This window comes from Daktulosphaira vitifoliae, unplaced genomic scaffold (genome assembly GCF_025091365.1).
Source record: "Daktulosphaira vitifoliae isolate Bord-2020 unplaced genomic scaffold, ASM2509136v1 Scaffold_1, whole genome shotgun sequence".
In the NCBI taxonomy this organism is placed as follows: Eukaryota; Metazoa; Arthropoda; class Insecta; order Hemiptera; family Phylloxeridae; genus Daktulosphaira; species Daktulosphaira vitifoliae.
In genome coordinates, this window is record NW_026099572.1 from 14,021,212 (window position 1) to 14,042,479 (window position 21,268).

The window sequence follows — 21,268 nt, forward strand, 5'->3', positions numbered from 1 at the left end:
AATTATAGTCTACTTCGACATTCCACACCATCCTCTCATTTACCGTGTTTAAAAACTCTTTTTCATTTTCCCCTATCAATTTCCACTATCGGATCCTCGATTTATCTCCTGTGTTCTTTCTGTTTTTGTATATTCTCTTCCCACTACACCACAACTCCATTACCATCAGTCTATGTAAACACTTTTTCCTCGAAAATTAATTTTATGACTATAATTCTGTCACTTTTCTTAGCTACTTCTACTACTTTACTTTTCATCTCCTTATCCATTATTATCCCTACACCATTCTTTGTATTAGACTTACCTGAGCATATTATTTTATATCCCTCACCTATTTTCCTTGCTTTCTCTCCGTTCCACTTAGTTTCCTGCACACAACAAATATTAACTTTTCTCTTCTTTAATACTTCTACTAATTAATTTTTCTTCCCTTATTGAGAATGCGTTATTTCATTATTAATCTTATTATATTAGTTTAAATTAAATCGTTAAATTTATTAAACCTGATTATTAAAATTTTTTATTTTAGATTATATAAGAAATACTGTTATATTATAAATAATTATTTATATATTATAATTATAATTGGAATTGGAATATTTTTTTCCATAATAAAGAATATTATAATTATTAATTCTCAACTTCTACAAGTTAACATTCCGAACTACCACGTACTTATTCATATTTTGTATCTATCTTTTTCTCTTATACACGACTCCAGTCTAGAGTTGAGTGGTGATGTCCTTACACCGTTGACACTACAAGCGTGGGCGGCGCAACGCAGCATACGCTGAACTGTCGCAGGAGCGAGGGACGGAAACGTAAGTGTACACTTACGTTTCCATACACTTCTTAAACTCGATCTTTGGGATAACCTTCAGCTCATTCAACGATGCGCTTTTAATGTCATCTATGTTTGTAAAACAACGGCTCTTTAAGGCTCTCTTTATTTTTGGAAATAGAAAAGTCACACGGAGCCATGTTTGGCGAATATGGAGACTGAGGCATCGTTACAGCCAAAAATTCACAACAACCAATGAAGTGTGAATAGGTACTGTATGGTGGTGCAATATTAATATATTTATATTTAATATATGCAAATAGTAATATATTTTATTTGTCCATAAAAACTAAATACTATAAAATGTGTTATTAATAAATCATAATAATAAAGAAAAAAATGAAATATAATTAATTAATTAAAAAATTTAATAACCATAAAATACAGTTAAAAACTTCAACAAGTATAAAGAATATCCATAAAAATATTACAAGGTTATTTTATTAATAATTTCAGAAAGATCTAAGTCAGTTGAATCATTTTCAAAATCTGATAATGTCAGTGTATCATTTTCACTCATATTTTTTATTATGAATTGATCTAGTGGACCTTTTGAATTTTTATTTTTGGTAGAAATATTTAGTGAAAATATTTTACTAGTAAGTTCACTGCAACTAGCTCCATCTTCAATGTTATCTAAACATGAAATAGTATGTAAATTAAGTGCTTTGAGCAAATATTTAAGAGTTTTACTTTTTTTCCTAGTTTGTTTTGTAGGTTTAGTGTTGCTTTCAACATAAGCTAATACTTCATTTGGGTATCGTATTTTTACAACCTCTTGTGGTTCAATAGTAGTAAGTTCATAATTTTTCCATTTAATTTCAAAACAACTTATCCCTTTATTTATCCTTTTTTTAATTATCTCAGATATTATTACTCCTGATTGATTATTATCATCATTTAGTAAATGCCACCTTGTAAGTAAGGGTAAAAATTTACCAATGGCATAATCTTCATCCCAACAAAGTTTAGTTGCAGCAAAAGTCTATTTAAAACAAAAGTTTTAACTATTTAGATTTTACAATTATATATTTTAATAGCAATGTAATATAACATATAAATTCTACTTAAAAATAAAAAAAAGCTACACTGTAGATTATTCAATTTTCCATTACTAAAAATATTATATTCACTATGTTTTTGCAACACTTCAATTTAGATCTTACAATAAATGTGTTAATATCTGGTAAAACCCATTTGGGATCAACATCAGGACATCGAGGAGTATTTAAAAATTCTTCAATTACATCTTCAGAGGGAAAGTTTTCATTTTTCAAAGCCTTGCTTCTAATTTTAATTTCTAGTTTTATATCATCTGACTGAGATTTGATATCTCTTTCAACTGCATTTAATACAATATCATTACGCCAGTACCTTAATCTTAAAAACAGAATCACATTCTTTATTTATAATTATTTATCTATTTTTACTTAATAACACTAGTTGTTACTAACTACACAGCTGATATTATTTATCTATAAAATTTTATTTAAATTACCGATCTAAAACTAAAGAATCTTCTAATGGTTGGAGAAATTTAAAAGCAGTTTCTTTACCCACACCATTTACTCCTTTGTCATCATAATCACAACCACAAAGTAATGACATAGCAATCATTTTATTTCTACCCATTTTTAGTTTATCTTCAATAACTTCCATTTGGTAAACATCAATAGAGCCTGATCCAGTTGCAACAAAATTTCTGTATACAATACGAGCACCATAAAGAAAACAATCACTATCTTGTGTAATAACTCCATTTACAATCTATGATAAAATTTTAAAAATAATTCTTATTCAAAACAGTTATGATATAATTATTTGATTAATATTAAGGAAATTATAATAAATAATTTTTAAAATATAAAAATAAAAGTTCTTTATAATCCTTAATCAATTCTAAAAATACTATGTCGCTGATTTTATGCTGAATTTAAAAATTTGTCATATTTGCTTTAAATTTTGAGATAAACTAAGTACAATACATAGAAAGGGGTAAAAAATGATTCCTTACATTTAATTTAAATTACATCAATAAAAAAATTTTACCTAAATTAAATATTGATTAAACATCTTCTACTTGTGTTAATTATATGTTGATTATTTTTTATTAGTTGACTAATATTATATATTATTATTATTTTAAGCGTAGTGGTATAATTTTTTTTGTTTATTGTAAGCCAGTGTTATAGATTGATTTATTAAAAAAATATTTTATGTGAAAAATTAATTTTGAAAACTATACATTACTCCATTCTTATTAAGCACAGCACACAATTTCTCAGCTTCACCTGGACTGTAAATACTAGTGACTCCCATAATTTTAAATAATAACTCACACTGAAACAAACATAGAAGTGAAATTTAAAATTGAATCTTATAATGGGATCAGTTTAATGAAAAGATATTGCACAACACTTCTAATTTCTCTTCTTGTATTTTAATCTATATTTAACGTCTTTTATTATATGCTACTACTTGTATAAGAGAGGTTGGCCTCTAAAACTCAATAAAACAGAATCAAACAACGATACAGGATACCAAGACATGATGTGTTCCCAACTATTCTATCCTCATTTCTTTTGTGATGAAACTTCAATAGCATAAGACACTTTGATAAATTTGATAATAGTTATACCGAAATATTTCTTATCTGAGCTTAACAGGTATAAGAGATTTATTTTAAAATAATCATACTTGTTTTTGTAAAGAATTTAGTCTGCTTCGAATCATATTTTTTTTAGGAACATTTTTTTTGTCATTTAAGCGTTTATTCATAACATTGTATTTTAATTCTGGTGCAACTCCATCAAAAATAAATACAGGAGTAGCACCAACTAATAATAAACTACTAGTACGGAAAAATAGGTTTCTATAAATAAAAAATTAATGGTTTTAAAACTAATGTGACAAAATTTAAACAATATGATTTAATCATGTAGTTAATTACCTAAGATACATATTTTTCTGATTACTTTGATGGCTAAAATTTTCGCTGTCACATACCCAACCACTTAGGTCGATTGCTACTATTTTTCTTCACGTTCGATCGCACTTTTTAACGGTACTGGCGATCCAAAATGCCTCCACTTGGACGACTGAGCCTTAGTTTCGACGTCGTATCCATAAACCCATGTTTTGTTACCTGTTATAAAGCGTTTCAGTAATTCTGCATCGTTGTTGACTTCTGAGTGCAGGCACGTAGCCAGAAAATGTTTATTGGAGGGGCCAACAATTTTGGGCCCCTGTATCATTTTCCATAATTTGTTTCCCATGAAAAGCTTGAGGGGGGTCCCTCCACTCCTCCTTAGTAAGTATCCTATTCTATGAATTTNCACTCCTCCTTAGTAAGTATCCTATTCTATGAATTTTACAAGTTCAATATTTGTGTTTATTTTTAAAAAATTGGTGGATTAATCCAAAAGTTACATGATCTGCTATTTCCTTATTAATATCCTGATTAAAATAAAGAATGAAAAAGGGATTATTAAAAAATATTATTTCTCATAAAAAAATTGTGCTGATCCATACATTTTTCAAAAAGTTATATCCTTTTTAGTGTAAAAATGTAAAATACAAAATCGAGAATTTTTACACAAAAATAGCATTCGGTAGCCATTTTCACCGTGAAGACAAAATAAAGTCCGACATTTTTTTAAATAAAAAAGTACATTATATTAGCTTTAATTTAAGATATAGATAAAAGTGTCAGACTTTCCGGAACATTTTAAAAATTTAAGTGGAAAAAGTTAATTTTTTGTGAAAAAGTTGTCATTTTAAATCCTCCCCTGTTGGCAGGTAAAGGGTCAGATTTATAAAACAAATATATCAAATGAAAAATAACGATATCATGCATCTATATAAAAAAGTTATGGCAATTTTAAGTAAAGAAAATTTTAAAAATTTCGAAAAATAGCGATTTTTAAATTTGTAATTTTTTGGAGGATTTCCCCCATTTACGATGAACGAGAGAATTTTTTTCAATTTTTGAGGGTAATGTTTTTGACTAGATACGATTTGTGATCTTTTGACGTATCGTTGAAAGAAATCGGTTTGGTGAGAGCTGAGAAAAAGTGGTAACAGACACAAAAAAAATCACATCTTAGTAAAACCAATACCTTCTCAGCTTCGCATCGAAGCTAAAAGAAACAAATTAAAGATAAGATTTATCAAAAAAATTTTCATAGAATATCGAATTTTGTAATCAACTAGATTCTAATCAATGCAGATACTTCATAGTTTATCATTTGTTGGACCAGAGTTAAAAAAAATTTACCTACAACCACGTTTGGAGTAATTGCTATTCCAACGTCTAGAACGTTATCTTTTTCAAATAACGTTTTCTATGAATATAAAAATGAAAATACAGTCATAATAACTGTATTACTCAATAGTAATCACAAATTAATAATAATTTCAATGTATATAAGGCCTAGCACGTTTTTGATAATTCGTAAAAATAATTGAATTTTAAATTTGGGGGGGCCGGCCTTGGGCCACATTAAATATAAGGGGGGCCAGGCCCACCCATGTCTACGTGCCTGTCTGAGTGACTCCTGAACAATTTTCATTCGCCGCTGTTTTTGTCCAAAATTCAACAATTGTGGAATAAATTTTGCTGCTACGCGTTTCATACTCAAAACTTCGAAAAAACTTCATGGCATGAGCCAATCGACGTTCAAACATCATTAGCGGCTTCTCCGATTGTGATTCAGCGATCGTTCATAACCAATTCTTTCATTTTTTCTACGTTTTCATTGGTTGTTGATGTGCTGGGGCGTTCATCTTCAATGTCTTCACGGCCATTTTAGAAACGCTTATACCACTTATAAACTTTTGTTTTACTCATGACAAATTCCCACAGGCCTTTGTTAACATTTCATTTTATTTTTTACGCAAAATTTGATACAAGTCCTTTGATTCATTGTTTTTACAAACCAAAATCGCAGAGCTCATAAAAACACATTTAACCCTAGCGGTTGCTACTGACAAAGTAAAAAATGAAACTAGCTGAAAATTTTATCATATTTCAGGGACACGTGGACCAACATTTTATAAAAAAAATTTGATAATCGGACACTCCAAACCAGCGAAATTTAAAAATTCTCGTTATTTTCTGAACACACCTCATGTAACTTGAATTCTCAGTGTGTCGGAGATGCAAAAGCACCACACATTTAATTCGAGATTGCTCAAGTATAGAAAACCACAACTTGTATCCATAAAAAAAGATTTTTTTTTAGAACTCAAAATACAACTTACTTTAACTCCTCAACCACCGACGGGGACGGCAATTGCGAAAGTGCAACGTGCTCAATGCATTGCAATGGAACAGTTACACTTGCTTCTGCAGCAAGCTAAGACAATCTACTCCTTGTTGTAATACACTCGTCACTATCACAATATGAAATAACAGTGGGCTACTCTGTTTGTGTCCACAATAATACATGAGAGTAACATAATTAGAAGCCAAACAAATATAAATGATTTTTTAACAAATTAAATTATTTAACAAAATAATGTAGAACACATTTTCTGTTTAAAGCTAAGAAAATTTACAGTAAACTAAAAATAAATTAAGTATGAGTACATGAATATGATTACAAATTCTTAGTACTATGTTCTGGCTCTTGCACAATTTTATATTGTTATAATAGACAACAAAAAGCATCTTTTTTTCAGCAAAAATAGGTAAAATTTAATCAAACATAAATTAAAATATATCTATAGTTGCAACTGAAAATCATCTTTATTACTTTTGATCACATATGTAATATAATAGTTATGAAACCCTTCGACATATTACAATGGTTATTAGTAAAATGTGTCACGCTTTGAAATTAAAATAATTAAAAACAGTCAATATTTTTTAATTCCTTTAAGAGATATAAAATAATAGTATAAGTACATATCATATACATTTTGCTAACAATATTTCAAACTGTCTACACTAGATGAAATTTATTTATACATTAAAATAAACATTATATTAAATATATTGAATACACAATAGTGACGACAAAACTTAAAATTATAATTTATTGTAACTTGCAAGTTTAAAAGTGATAGAATTGTGAATATATCATTTAAACAATATAATTATGTGTCATATTTAATTGATATTTATCACCAATGAAGCATAGCAAGTGAAATGTCGTATAAGATAATCCTCACGTATGTATCTACGTGAATTAATTAGTTTAATTAATGAAATAATAATATAGTAAAAAATAATATTCATGTTTAATAATTTACTTTGATTACACAAATAAGCACACAATTGCACTGAAAATCAGTGTGGAATTGCTCAAAGCAATTTAAATAACAGTATTAAACAAATAATGTTACAAATTACAATAATACTATATGCCGTTGGTGAGTATAAAAATCATTGTAAATATCAAGTATACAGCAATAAAAAAAACATCATTGACACATGAGAAATATATATATATAGGAGAGTTTATTTCTCACTTTTAAATGTTTTGTTGTTAACATTACTAACTCAATGCATATAATATTATTAAAGTCTAATCAAATTGGGATTTATAAAATATCTTACTTTTATATAACTATATTTCCTTTTAAGACACAAAAAACTCAATTTAACTAAAAACATTTTTAATTTGACAGTATAATAAATGATGTATTACGAATTTATTATTTAACTTGAAATATAAAAACTATAAACTTAAAGTTTAAAATTTTATACTTAGAAATAATAAGTATTTAAAAAAATTCTATTATTTTTCACGCAGGAACAAAAAAAAAAATATATATATATATACACAGGGTGGCCCACTACTCACTGACAACTTAAATAACTTTTGATCCAGTTAATATTTTTAGATGATTTTTTTTTTTAAATAATAATTATACGTTAGGTCTATAGCTATATCTCAATAATTAATTTTTTTACATTTTATTAAAAATATTAATTATTTTTAAATTTTAAATAAAATGTAAAAAAAAAAATCTAAGATAGCTATTTTGTAGAGTAGAATTTAAGAAAAATTTTAGTAAAAAAATATCTTATTAATATTCAGTAGTAAATATTCTGTAGCGTTTTGAAGTTTGTGAAAATTTGAATTTTCATGTACTATTTTACGGTAATAAACATTGAAATACGTATTGAGAAAAGGACAGAAGAAAACACTATCTTTTCATGATTACTATAATTTGGAGGTGTGTAACTTTTTCCATGAAAATGACTTATACTTTTGAATGAGAAAGATAAGTAATAATTGCCTTATCTAATTTCTTATCATGGTATTAATGCCAAGTTTGTAATGTATACACATTATCATCATATGTATACACAGTAATCATGAAAAGATAGCGTTTTCTTCTGTCCTTTTCTCAATACGTATTTCAATGTTTAATACCGTAAAATAGTACATGAAAATTCAAATTTTCACAAACTTCAAAACGCTACAGAATATTTACTACTGAATATTAATAAGATATTTTTTTACTAAAATTTTTCTTAAATTCTACTCTACAAAATAGCTATCTTAGATTTTTTTTTTTACATTTTATTTAAAATTTAAAAATAATTAATATTTTTAATAAAATGTAAAAAAATTAATTATTGAGATATAGCTATAGACCTAATGTATAATTATTATTTAAAAAAAAAAATCAACTAAAAATATTAACTGGATCAAAAGTTATTTAAGTTGTCAGTGAGTTGTAGGCCACCCTTTATATATGGTTACAATGGGTGGGTTAAATTGAAAGTCAATTAAAAAATAATATTAAAGTATAATTGATGGAAAGTCTGTAGGCATTTTCAATGAGCTCTAGAAGCAGACAATGCTTATTAATGTATCTGACAGCAAGGCGTTACTGAGAGAGAATAATAACAATGGCAGTCAATTTGAAACTCAATCTAAAAGTGAAGATGAAATCATAAAAAAAATTATTCAAGTGGCCCAATAACTATACTTATACAGTACCTTTATAGTGATGGGAGGCTAAGAGATCAACATAAATCAACAGCGCAGAACAATCAACACGTCATGGGTACAACGGAAATAAAAATGTTGTGTTTTCCCAGGCCACACAGTGTCTGAAATTCACAAAACAAATTAATACCATCATTATTGTTGTACAATCATAAAAAAATAAATATTTAATATTTGTACTTGCTGTACAACAATTATCAATTACACAAATTTAAAAATAATTACAATAGAACACCAGAAAGAAGTTCATGAGTATGAATAAATAAATATGCACACAAAAATTTATGAATTTATTCAACACATATCATACATTGTAGTCACCAATAGATAAAATAATGGTCACCTAACTTTATTTAATAAAGAAAAATAATTACCACTGTAATAAATCCATTATAAAATAAAGCCAGCAATCTTGGATGTTATTTAAGCACAGCCATCAGGACACAACAGATACAGCCTGAAATTTAAAAAATGAAAATAATCATTATCGTTATACAGTCATCAATTAAAAATTATATCAATATTGCAATCCCTATAAAATTATCAATCGTACGTTTCAATAAATAATTATAAAGGAAATAACAAAACTGCCATTACCATAATATCAATAATTTAAAAATTATAGTTACTGTAAAATCGTTAAACACATTACTTGTTTAATAAATCCATTATCAAAAAGAGCCGGCACTCTTGGCTTACTGGGTGAGTTATCATTCAGCCGCAGTCATCATTGCAAAACAGATGCAGCCTGAAAATTAAAAAAATTAAATTAATCAATAACATTATACAATCATCGATATTGTAATTTCTGTAAAATAATCAATTACACATTCAAGATGTATACTGATATAGCACATAATAACCAATAAATGAAATACAAATCAACCTAATGATTAACATATGCAATATTAATTGATTAAAAAGTAATAAATGAACTTTACTTTAAGAAAAGTAAATAACAATTAATTTTTTTTTAACAATTGAAATTTAATTACCTATGCAATAATTAAAATAGCAATGACTGCCGACATTCTCCAGCACAGTCATGAGGGTAAGAAAGACACACAGCCTAAAAATTACAAATCACAGTAATTAATAAATACTGTTATGACTATTATTAAAATCAACAAAGAAATATATCATAATTACAATTACTATACAATTGTTTATCGCGTTCAAGAGTATAAATATATATAATGAATGTATGGATTACATAAAATAATGTAGCACATATTGCACCAATAAATAAAACACTCATAAACCTAATGATTAATTAATGTATGCTAAATAATAAAATTCACTGAAATTAATATTATCGAATAAATAAATATGGATTACCCATGCAATATATCCAATAGCGATAACGGTCAACAATCCCCAGCGCAGTCATCCAGATACAAAGGACGCTGTTCAATAATTACGAATTCAATTCGATTACTACTGTCGTTACCGTAAAACGAACGAAAATTATTTTTCACCAGCACAGACAAACGGACGCACATAGAGAAAGCCATGACAGACGATCAGAAATGCGTTATAAAAAAATATTGCCAAGAAAACAACAAAACCAAAGCGATAACGATGATACGGCAAAAATTCGTTAAGCTCTACTTCGACGATAACGCATCCAAGTTCGCATCGTTTCGTGTTCCATGAAATTTCGAAATTCACGAATCAAAATTACAGACCCAAAGTTGAAAAATTCGTAGAGGTCGTAAAATAATAAGACCTGTCCAGGATCGCGACGATCAGAGAAAGAGCAGAATTTTAATCTACGAAAATCAAAAAAATTCGTCCCATTTCTTCTTTTATTGGCTAAGAAAATTAGTAAGAGAGGTTAAAAAAAAGTTAAAATAAGGTATAATTTAGATTTTACGTATTAAATTAAAAAAAAATAATAATTGTTAATTTCTTTAAATAAATTTACAACTAGTTTTGATAACCTATATTTATCAATAAAATTATTTTGCAGTTATCAATGATAATAATAGTATTTTGACTTTCCATATAAAATATAAATAATAAGTATAATGCTTAATGCTCTATTTAAAGCTATTATTTTCAATAATACATTACAATAAAAACCTATATATAACACTGTTATATTTATGAAAGTATTTGTGTCATGATACTTTATGGCTTATTGCAAAATAATAAAAGCAATAACAAATTGTGGTAGACAAATTTATTATCTTAAAACAAGTTTTCAATAGCTATACACATCATTTAACAATTTTGTTATCATATTAATGTAATACTCAATTTTCCCCCTATCAATTAAATTGTTGTATAAAAGATGAATTTTTCTGTTCTAAATATAAAGTAATTGTGTTACATATTGAAATTTAAATAAATATTTATTACCTTTAGTATACCGATTGAACATTCGTTTTTGTTTTATATCTATGAAACTGTTTATACACATACATGTGTTTTATCGTAAATATAACTGAATTCTATTATGGATACATTTAAATAGAAATTTTAAAATACGAAATCAATACCTTTGAAAGCTGATTTTATATATTTTTGGTTCATTAAAAAAATAAAAACCAAATTTGTTATTTTTTGATTATTCAAAATGAATATCTTTAGAAGCGATAGTGGTACATCCAGAAGAATATCGCCTCATTCAGTAACTACTACTAAACAAACTAATGGAAGCTCAAGGCATGGACACCATAATCAGAGATCTATGTTAGTAATTGTGTGTGTTTACAGTATAAGTATTAAAGTAATCTTTCATCTTATAAATTTAGGCATACGGAAAATCCTCCATTAATGAATAATGATGATGAGTATAAAAAATTAGATTCATCAATGTCAGTATTTAGAGAAAATGGGAGTATTTTAAAACCAGATCTAGAAGAAAATACACAAATTGTAAAACATTTTGTTCCTTCGATTGATAGGTAGGTTATATGACACTTGGAAGTTAACTACATTTTTTGTAAATCAAAAATATTGAACAAATTTTTATGGTAAATATCAATTGATTTTTTAATATAATCAAACTCTTAATTTTATAGGACTGAATTATGATATTGCTTTTTTTCAAATGTTATTTAATAGTTTATATTGTAAAAAATTTCCTGTTAGTATTTAAAAAATAATTTCAATTCTGTTCATAGAAATTATTTTATTTTATCACATGGTGTTTAAAGTAAAGAGATTTGTTTTTAAACTCATTTTTCTTAAAAATAGTTTATTTTTGTATATATTTTTTTTTTATGAAAAAATCTATTTTTTAATATTGTTTTATTTACTATTTCAAGATTATTTAGAAAACAAATTTTACCTTTCTTTAAAACTTCTACTATAACTTAAACATATATAATTCATATATTTATAAATAAAACAAAATACTTGAGTTTTTTTTTTTTTTTTTTTTTCATAGAACAAGTTTATTATATATTTTTGAATTTAAACCAAATTGATGAAAACTTTATGAACTTATAGAAAAAATAATTAAATTAATATATAGCTGATGTAAATAATGAACATTGAATTTTTATAGAATTTTAATTTTAAACAAAAAGTACTTATTTATTGCATATAGTCTTTGATCATTAATTTTACTTGTAAAAATAAACTTGAAACATTTTAAAAAAATTGATGAACACTTATTTGTAAAATTTCTTGCTTGAAACTCATGAAATTTTCATTCATAGTTGTTCATTCCATTCTGAAGCAAAAAAAAAAAAATGGGATATATTAATTTATTAAATTATTTAGTTAATAATATGATTGAATTGACTACAAGTATTTTTACATTGTATAGTAGTTGTGTAGCTGAAACTTAGAAATTTAATTTGTTAAGTTTGTATTGACTAATTGATTACCATTATTGTGTAAAATATTAAATAGATATCACCTATCTCAAAATGTTCCTGAAAAACCTATATTTAGAGGTCCTGAAACTGATGTTTTACATGATTTGGAAAAAGATAAACTTAAATCAATACGAATTCAAATGATTAGGGCAGATGTGCAACAAACTGATTCATACCGTAAAGCATATGTAGTTGAAGATCATGTACCTAGAGTGAAAGGTAGGTGATCTGATTTTGAAGGATTTCATATGCTCTTATTATTAATTACATTATTGGAAAGAAACTTTTAATTACAATAATTTTGTTTAAAATTAAATGGAAAATTGTTTTGTGTCTAAACTAATAATAATCATAAAAAAATTAAAACTTTTGTAGTTTTTTTTGATTACATAAAACTTTTAGAAATATGATTTATGTTTGGTTCAAATTATTTGAGAATTTTTAGACAGTTCAGCTTCAAAATAGATCTTCAACCTACATGTTTAAGTGTTCAACAACACGAAGATATCACAATTATTTCACTTAATTTTAAAACATTATTAATTTTCAATTATAACTTAATTAATTTATTATCTAGAAAAATAATAAATATTTCTATCAATTTAATTAAATAACATTTTTTACTTCATTATAGTTAATAAAATATTTGAATCAATGTTTTTATTTTAAATTAATTTTATATTTTCGAATAAAATAAAATAACTTTAAAATACCTCTAATCTGTTATTGAATGCTATATTAATTTCATTACTCAAGAATCAAAAGTATTTTTCTTTTTTTTTTTTTTTTTAATTTTAATTTTATTTTATGGACAAGCAGTTACTACTATTGAAGGAAAAAATTCAATGACTATGATGGATGGATATTGGTTATGCTTCCTTCATTTCAGTCACTAATCTGGTATGTCGATATGATTCATTATACTGCTATAATACTGGAAAATTCTTTTAATTTTTAAATTACATTTTAATATTGCTATTATTAATAATTAATTAAATTACTAGTAATGATATCTTAAATTAATTTTTAATTTTTATTTTTTCTTAAATATTTAAATATAACTTATTTTGATCTCATTATAATTTATTAACTTTAATTTTTTTTCATAATTGATTAAATATTCAATATTTTTTAACTTAAATTTTAATTAACTTTACTTAAAAACATTTTTTATTTAGTAACCAGACTTTAGTGACTAGCTCTATGGATCAATAAGGAATTACAGTACAAGTTCTACTTCTCTTCAGACACAATTGTTGAATAAATCAATAGATTATTATCATTATTGATAAATCATTTTATTTGATGATACAGAATAAACAAGTAGAAGATATCACAATATGCCATCGATGAAAATTTTATTGCAATTTACTCTTAATATTTATTTAATCTTGCCTTTCACAACACGAGGAGATGAAAAGAAACTATTCAAAATAAAAATGTATTTTATAAAAAATGAAAAATTATATATAAATACTTTAAATAAAATTAAATAAATTTTTTAAAACTAAAAAATTAGAATGGGCCAGTCACATGTGTTGAGAGAATATCAGTAGTGCACAGAATTTCCAGTTAAGAAACTCGATCAGTAAAATAAATACAGGAAGACTTGATCAGTAGTGGTTAAAAAGGAATATCTCTGATACTAATGAATAAATGAGGACAAAGATTAAATTAGATCTGGACAAATGTTGAAGTTTTGTTAAAGCGTGTAAAAGACTTCAATGATCTAACACTAAAAAACAATCCCTTAATACAGGATGCATATTAAAACCAAGCCAATTATCCGAGTAGTTTATCTTATTCTGATTAGAACCTAGTTTTCAAAAACAATTATTACCAAAAGAAGACCAATTACAGTAGAAAATGTAACACTATTATGTTAATTTTCATGTCAGTGTTGATTGTATGTAAAAATGTTTTATGATAATTTTAGCACAATTAAAAAATGAAATAAATTATTAAAAATTCTGGATATATGAAATTAATTACATGTTCAGATCACACAGTTCTGTGATATTAAAATTCAATGAGTTTTAAGAGTGTACCTTTGGCTATTTTATCAGTTAATATCTTTATTTTCTCAGTATTATTATCAAAAATGTTGATTTGTTACACATAATATTATTTATATTAATATCAAATGTGCCAATTAAATGTCAAAAATACAATATTATTTATTAAAAACACTGTCAGCTAACAGGTGCAGATTGAGGCATATTCGGGCCGCATTATTGTTTACACAGAAAATTTTTTTGCTCATCAATACAATAGTTTGAGGAAAATTTAATTATTAGGGGTTACTAATATAATAAACCTGTAAATTTATTTTAGTTATAATAAGTAAGCCTCCTGGTCTATCGGGTCTATATTACAATAATTGTAGCACTTTTAAACATTTAAAATCAATTATTCGTCTATGGATTCATAATAAATGTTAGTGTAACTATATAATGTACAATAAAAAAAAAACACATTTTTTTAAAGCTAATCTTATATTAAAATAATTAATTTAAAAAAAATAAGTGCTATTATTTTTGGTTAATACTTTTGAACTTGCATGTCATCACATTTCAATTTCAATAAATGATAAAAATTAACTCTAATCTTCAAAATTTTGTGCCAATTTGTTTTATCTAATAAAAATTTTGAATGTTAAATATAAAGCATGAAAATGATTTATTTTTATTTTCACCCTTAAAACTATTATTGTTTATAAATATTAATCAATTTTGGCTGTCACAAATTATTTCTAGTTTTAAATAAATATTTATCTAATGAAACTGATTACTTATAAATAAGAAAAACCAAGATAAGTGATAGGTAAGACAAAATACACCTTTGATATTTTTATAATGTCGAACTTAAAAAAATAAAGAAATAGTGGCCTCAAATTTTTTTTTATATCATTTTTTGTCATTTATAATTTCTTAAAAAGTTGTCTAGATAACATTTTTACATACTAATTTGGTTTTTTCTTATGTAAATAGGTGAGAATCATGAGCATGTTGATGACCGAAAAACTCATTTAAATCCTAACCCTGTTCATTATGATCATGTTGGTTAGTAATTGATTTTTTTTAGTTTTAAAGTATGATATAATAATAATAATTAATTTTTATAGAAAATTGTTACGGATTAAGTCCTTGTAGACAGTCACATGATTGTAGTTTATCCCCTTTAATGAATAATCGACCTCCCTCTCCTCCTTTGCCGTACTCTCCAAATTTAGATTGTTTTGTGGATCCTGATAGTGTTCATAGAGAATCAAGAAGTTTAAGATCAGAAAATTTTCATGGTCGGGCTAGTAAAAAGAGACACGAAAACTTTTTAGAGCAGTAAGTGGAAAAAAATATTTATTCAATAGTTATGTTCAAAATGTTTAATTTTCGAATTGAACTGAACTTAGGATGTTAGATTCAGTTGGAAAATTGAACTTGAAATTAAAAAGTACCAAACCAAAATTACTTTAACTTTAAATAAGTCTAAAAATTGAACTCATATATAATCTTTAAGAAAAGAGGCACAAAAAAATTTTTGTTTTAATTTGATTATAATTATGTTTATTTTTAGTCCTTCACCTGAACCCAGATCTCCAAGTACATCACGTTATCGAACAATAGATAACAGACATCATACAAAAAATAATTCAATGCGTTATGATAGTCATCCAAGGCGTAGTGATTCTTCACCTGTTTATTATGAAAAACGGTGTAAATCTTTTAGAAGTCCCTCTCCTACTAATAGGACATTTTCTCCAAATGAAAGATCTACAAGAAGGTCTGCATTATCTCCTCCGCGAAATGTATCTTCTTCATTAAAGCAACAAACTTCTAATGACCATCCAAGAAAAAGGCGATCACCTCCTCAACGATATGACAGGTCTAGAGATCGAAGGCGACGTAATTCACCAAGAAGAAGAACTCCACCAATCAGGTCAACTTCAAAACGAAGAGGTAATTTTTAGTTTTACTGTTATTAATCAATCAGTAAAAGTATTTTTTTACCAAATATAAGTATAATAAAAACTAGTAACTGTTATTAACATTTTTATGTATATTATTAATTATTATTATTAAGATAATAATGATCACCATAAGAAACGTTCAACATCCCGTAATCGAGATGTCAGGAGGAGAGAAAATCGAGAAAATAGACGACGGTNATAATAATGATCACCGTAAGAAACGTTCAACATCCCGTAATCGAGATGTCAGGAGGAGAGATAATCGAGAAAATAGACGACGGTCACAATCAAAATCTAACAGCCCTCAACAAGAGGTATAATCACGAATAGCAAAATTTTTGAATGAGATTTTAAAAATTAATTTTCTCCTAGGAGCAACAATCATCTTATTCATCATCTCAACCTCAATCTGGATATTCATCACAACCTGGAGTTAGAATTCCACCTCCTAGACCATATCCTGGACCAATGTTAATTCCATTACGACCACCTCTTTATCCCCCTCCTATGGGTGCTTGGAGACCACCACGGCCCCCGCTGCAAGCTCCACCACCCGCAGGCTGGCCATATCCTCGTAAGCTAACCTATTTACAACAAATAGATATTCAAAATTATAATTGTTTAAAAATATTACATAAATAATTTAGAATCAAATTCCGAATATTTTAATTAATAAGTAATCATTACATCTTTATAGATAATTTAAATTTTTTAGCTTCAATGCGAAGCTGAGAAAGTACTGATTTTATTATGTGTTTATTTTTTTTTGTTAATATATATACTCTACTAATAGGATTTTGATGAACTTTACGTTAAAACAACTCGAATTTTAATACAGTTCTATCTATCATTGACGAAAAAAAAGTCAATTTTAAATATTAGAAAAATATCTCAAAATTATTTTGAAATTTAAGATTTACATTAGATATCATCTTTATTTGTCCTATCTATGCCGTAACTTTACTGTTATGGTTTCTTTTTTTTTTTTTAATTGTGAAGTTCATTATTTTATAATAAATAAAATAAAAACTATTTTTATAAGTACACTATTTTGTATTTAATGTAAATTGTAGTGTGATATTTTTTATAATAATATTAAATAGAGAAACTGCACCAAATTATAAGTACATAAAAAAATATTAGCAGAAAACTGTAAAAGAAGCTTTTAGTTATAAATTATACTAGGCCTGGTGAGTGATAAATTTATACCTATAAAATTGAGTTTATAAAATACAGTTTTTATCCTAAGGATTTTTTTTTCTTTTTTGTGCAATGAACCTCTACTATTTCCTAATTCTGCTTGAAAAATTAATTTATTATGTCGCTTTTTTTTTTACATTTTCCAAAGTCAAATTAAAATAGTAAAAACTAATAATAACTATTTTTGTACTTATTTACTAATTTTTTTTTACAGGCCCAAGACCACTGTACTACCCCTACTAAAAGGAAAAACGAGTATATTTGTCTTATTTTTTTTATCACAAGAACTTTAAAATAATTATTTTTCAAATGTAGTGAGCAAACATTATTCAAAAAGTAATTTTTTATTGAATGTACGATATATTTTATACTCAATTATTTTTAACAATAATTATGTCATAAATGATGTGTGTATATATATATTTACTTATATAAATATACGTTTATATTGTTTTAATTATATTAAATTGTTTTTACTTAATTTTCCATGAACTGTTATTGAGTCCAGTGATGTGTTTAAGAATTTTACATCTAAGGTAAAGAAGAAAAATACAATTCTCTACTTGACCAAAATTTCCTCAGTAATATCAAAATTATTAGTCGAATACATTTTATACTATACCTAGAATCTAAAAGTATTTAATATATACATAATAAATATAGTTTAATAAACTGAAAAACACTCTTTTAAACTATATTTATTTTTAATTTTTTAATTTTTTATGACATCGCTGTCATATTCACGGAGTGTTTATTGTTAATTATAACTATCAATAGATATAATTTCTGTATTGCCAGTTAGTGTGTTAATAAAGTCACAATAATGTGTCTTATTACCATTAATAATAAAGGCTATATACCTGCGAATATTTCCATAATATTATATGTATATTAACTCAAAAAAATTTGAATCTTCAAATGTTTATATCTAAAGGCGGAATGCCACGACTGGTGTAGTTGCCATGTATACTAATAATTGTATACTTGCCAAATAATCCAATTATTAACAAGTGGAGCGTTCTCATGATTAGTATACTTGACCATTATACCAGTAATTGTACACTTGTACAAGTAATAAATAAAAGCCAAGTATACTATTCCTACGACTGGATCAAATACCAAATAATTGTTTTGGGGATGGGGTCTGAAAAATATTAAGTCATGTATCATTTGCTTTTTTGGCGCTGCAGTGTTTGGACGTTTTAGTGAGTGATTTGAAATACATTTTTTAGTATTGCTAGTTTTGATACCTTTTAGTTAAATATTTTTATAGTTAAGATAGTTTTTTAACTTTTCCCTATAATTTTTAGTTATTATTTATTTAATTAACCTTAAGTTAATTAAAATGGCTAGTGATAGTGGTAAAATGGCTATTTATGTTTCATACATAATTATGTGTGGAGAGTTCTTTAAGTACAAACAATTGAAAAAAAAAAAATGCAATAAATATAGTTTAAAAAACTAAAAAAACACGCTTTTAAAGCACATCGAACTAAAAAGTTAAAAATAATTTTTAAAATAAGTTTAAAATAATTATGAACAAAAAATACTAGTATTATTGTGATAAAAGCGTCAGGCGCTCAATATACGAAAATATGGCACAAAGCACCCACGCTTTTATCACAATAATAGTATTTTTTGTTCATAATTATTTTAAAAATTATTTTTAACTTTTTAGTTCGATGTTCTTTAAAAGCGTTTTTTTTAGTTTTTTTAAACTATATTTATTTTTCACTTTTTAGTTTCATGTTATTGTAGTAGTTACTATCAATATCATGGTTGTAACGGGTAACGGGAAATCAGAGTTCGATTCCGGGAAGGGAGTCTGAGAAACGGCTACCACATCCAAAGAAAGCAGTAGGCGCGTAAATTACTCACTCACGGAACATGGAGGTAGTGACGAAAAATGACGATACGGAAATCATCCCTCGTAATCGGAATGAATACTTTATATCTCTTAATTAAAATAAAGCGTGTTAATAAATAAATTTTAATAGTAATTAGAATATATATATATATACAAGTAAAGCGACTTAAGTACGTAAACGTATCATGCACTAGGTATAACCGTATTTTGTGGGCGGGCGGGTCGGACTAACGTTATACCTGAGGTATAAACGGTGGTAGGAATATATAAATATATATACGTAAGGCGCATTAGACGCGGGCGGTATTGGTCAGTCAAAATAAAAATTTGTTTATATATATATAATATTGATGACAAGCACGCGTGTACGGGTACGATAACTAAAAATAAATTTTTATAGGAATAGTGTGCCGTCGTGTGGTGAGCGAGGCGTGGGGAGGGGTGAATGCGTATAACAGTCTAGTCTAGACGACGGAATATGCGATAACGCGTGGCGTTTGGAGAGTTACAAACATACATACATACATACATACATACATACAGGTGAAACTAATTTTTCGTCACTACCTCCACGTTGCGCGCCCGCTGCTTTCCTTGGATGTGGTAGCCGTTTCTCAGACTCCCTCTTCGGAATCGAACCCTGATTCCCCTTTACCCGTTACAACCATGATATTGATAGTAACTACTATCATAACATGTAACTAAAAATTGAAAAATAAATATAGTTTAAAAAAACTAAAAAACACGCTTTTAAAGCACATCGAACTATAAAGTTCAAAATAATTTTTAGTTCGATGTGCTTTAAAAGCGTGTTTTTTAGTTTTTTTAAACTATATTTTTGTATATAATTAATTTAATACATTTTCTTAAAAAATAATATATAAATTTACTGTAAGGCATACTAAAACATGTATAAATATAGGTATATTTTTGATATTAAAATTTAAGTGGCAAACATGAATAATACAACTATTTAACTTTAAAATAATAATAAAAGTAGAATAAATAAATACATTTAAAAAAATTTAAATCGACTTTCACAATATGTAAAAATTATTTTTAAAACATATTCATAAAGTAACAGAAATAAAAAATGTTAATATTTTATAAAACGATTACTTGAATTACTCGTAATTTTAATTTGTTACTAATATGTAATAGTAGGTAATTTTAATAGAAATCTAAATTTCGATTTGTAAGTGTCTGATTCTCAGTTTGATTATTAGGACTAAATAACAAATGGGGTTGTAAATTAATATTTCGTTGATTATTAAATTGAGTGAGTGTGAGGGTCGAAAGTAGTTTGAGTTAGTATATTTTGTGAACGAATATTTGAGGAAGTGTCTGGAGAAATTAATGATAGTGTGGAGGGTGGTTGAGAGAATAATGGAAAAGGAACTGACGGGAGAAGAGATTCAGAGTAATTAAATGTATTAAAAGCAGTGGATGCAGGTCTAGAAATATCGTTATTATATAATGATCTGGAAATTGGAATTAGAGTATGGGGTTGATATACAGGAGACATTTTTGCTTTTAATATAAGGCTGTCTATCTCATGCATAACTAGAAAGCGCGTTTTTTCATCAAAACCCC

At 26.2% G+C, this 21,268-nt stretch overlaps 2 protein-coding genes across 6 annotated transcripts; one reads left to right on the forward strand and one right to left on the reverse strand.

The window, feature by feature from the left end:
- Positions 1 to 1,169: 1,169 nt before the first annotated feature.
- Positions 1,170 to 8,239, reverse strand: LOC126896714 (flap endonuclease GEN-like). Of its 4 annotated transcripts, XM_050669713.1 has the most exons (7): positions 3,792 to 3,993; positions 3,539 to 3,713; positions 3,092 to 3,181; positions 2,340 to 2,608; positions 2,008 to 2,221; positions 1,535 to 1,826; positions 1,170 to 1,477 (listed from the first exon to the last, which is right to left on the reverse strand). In XM_050669713.1, the coding sequence occupies exons 1-7, from the start codon at positions 3,800 to 3,802 to the stop codon at positions 1,269 to 1,271; spliced, it is 1,260 nt and encodes a 419-aa protein (XP_050525670.1). In that variant the 5' UTR covers positions 3,803 to 3,993; the 3' UTR covers positions 1,170 to 1,268. The 4 variants fall into 4 exon arrangements, with proteins under 4 accessions (XP_050525670.1, XP_050525671.1, XP_050525672.1 ...); XM_050669714.1 differs by lacking the exon at positions 3,539 to 3,713 and having other exon boundaries at positions 3,792 to 3,987; XM_050669715.1 differs by lacking the exons at positions 3,539 to 3,713; positions 3,792 to 3,993 and adding an exon at positions 3,320 to 3,501.
- A 2,896-nt stretch (positions 8,240 to 11,135) lies between these two features.
- On the forward strand, positions 11,136 to 18,265 carry LOC126896712 (serine/arginine repetitive matrix protein 1-like). 2 transcript variants are annotated; one of them, XM_050669712.1, is made up of 10 exons: positions 11,136 to 11,505; positions 11,568 to 11,720; positions 12,676 to 12,860; positions 15,632 to 15,703; positions 15,766 to 15,979; positions 16,215 to 16,597; positions 16,722 to 16,783; positions 16,869 to 16,922; positions 16,981 to 17,182; positions 18,023 to 18,265. In XM_050669712.1, the coding sequence occupies exons 1-10, from the start codon at positions 11,390 to 11,392 to the stop codon at positions 18,049 to 18,051; spliced, it is 1,470 nt and encodes a 489-aa protein (XP_050525669.1). In that variant the 5' UTR covers positions 11,136 to 11,389; the 3' UTR covers positions 18,052 to 18,265. The 2 variants fall into 2 exon arrangements, with proteins under 2 accessions (XP_050525669.1, XP_050525668.1); XM_050669711.1 differs by lacking the exon at positions 16,722 to 16,783 and having other exon boundaries at positions 11,138 to 11,505; positions 16,807 to 16,922.
- Positions 18,266 to 21,268: the final 3,003 nt, after the last annotated feature.

Excerpts from the sequence above, each read along its gene's own strand:
- LOC126896712 (XM_050669712.1), top strand. The coding sequence starts at position 11,390 with ATGAATATCTTTAGAAGCGATAGTGGTACATCCAGAAGAATATCGCCT. Across the intron at positions 15,704-15,765 it reads TGTTCATTATGATCATGTTG|AAAATTGTTACGGATTAAGT; the intron begins GTTAGTAATTGA and ends TAATTTTTATAG. Across the intron at positions 15,980-16,214 it reads CACGAAAACTTTTTAGAGCA|TCCTTCACCTGAACCCAGAT; the intron begins GTAAGTGGAAAA and ends GTTTATTTTTAG.
- LOC126896714 (XM_050669713.1), bottom strand. Across the intron at positions 1,827-2,007 it reads CAGATATTAACACATTTATT|ACTTTTGCTGCAACTAAACT; the intron begins GTAAGATCTAAA and ends TGTTTTAAATAG. Across the intron at positions 1,478-1,534 it reads AAAACAAACTAGGAAAAAAA|ATAACATTGAAGATGGAGCT; the intron begins GTAAAACTCTTA and ends TTTCATGTTTAG.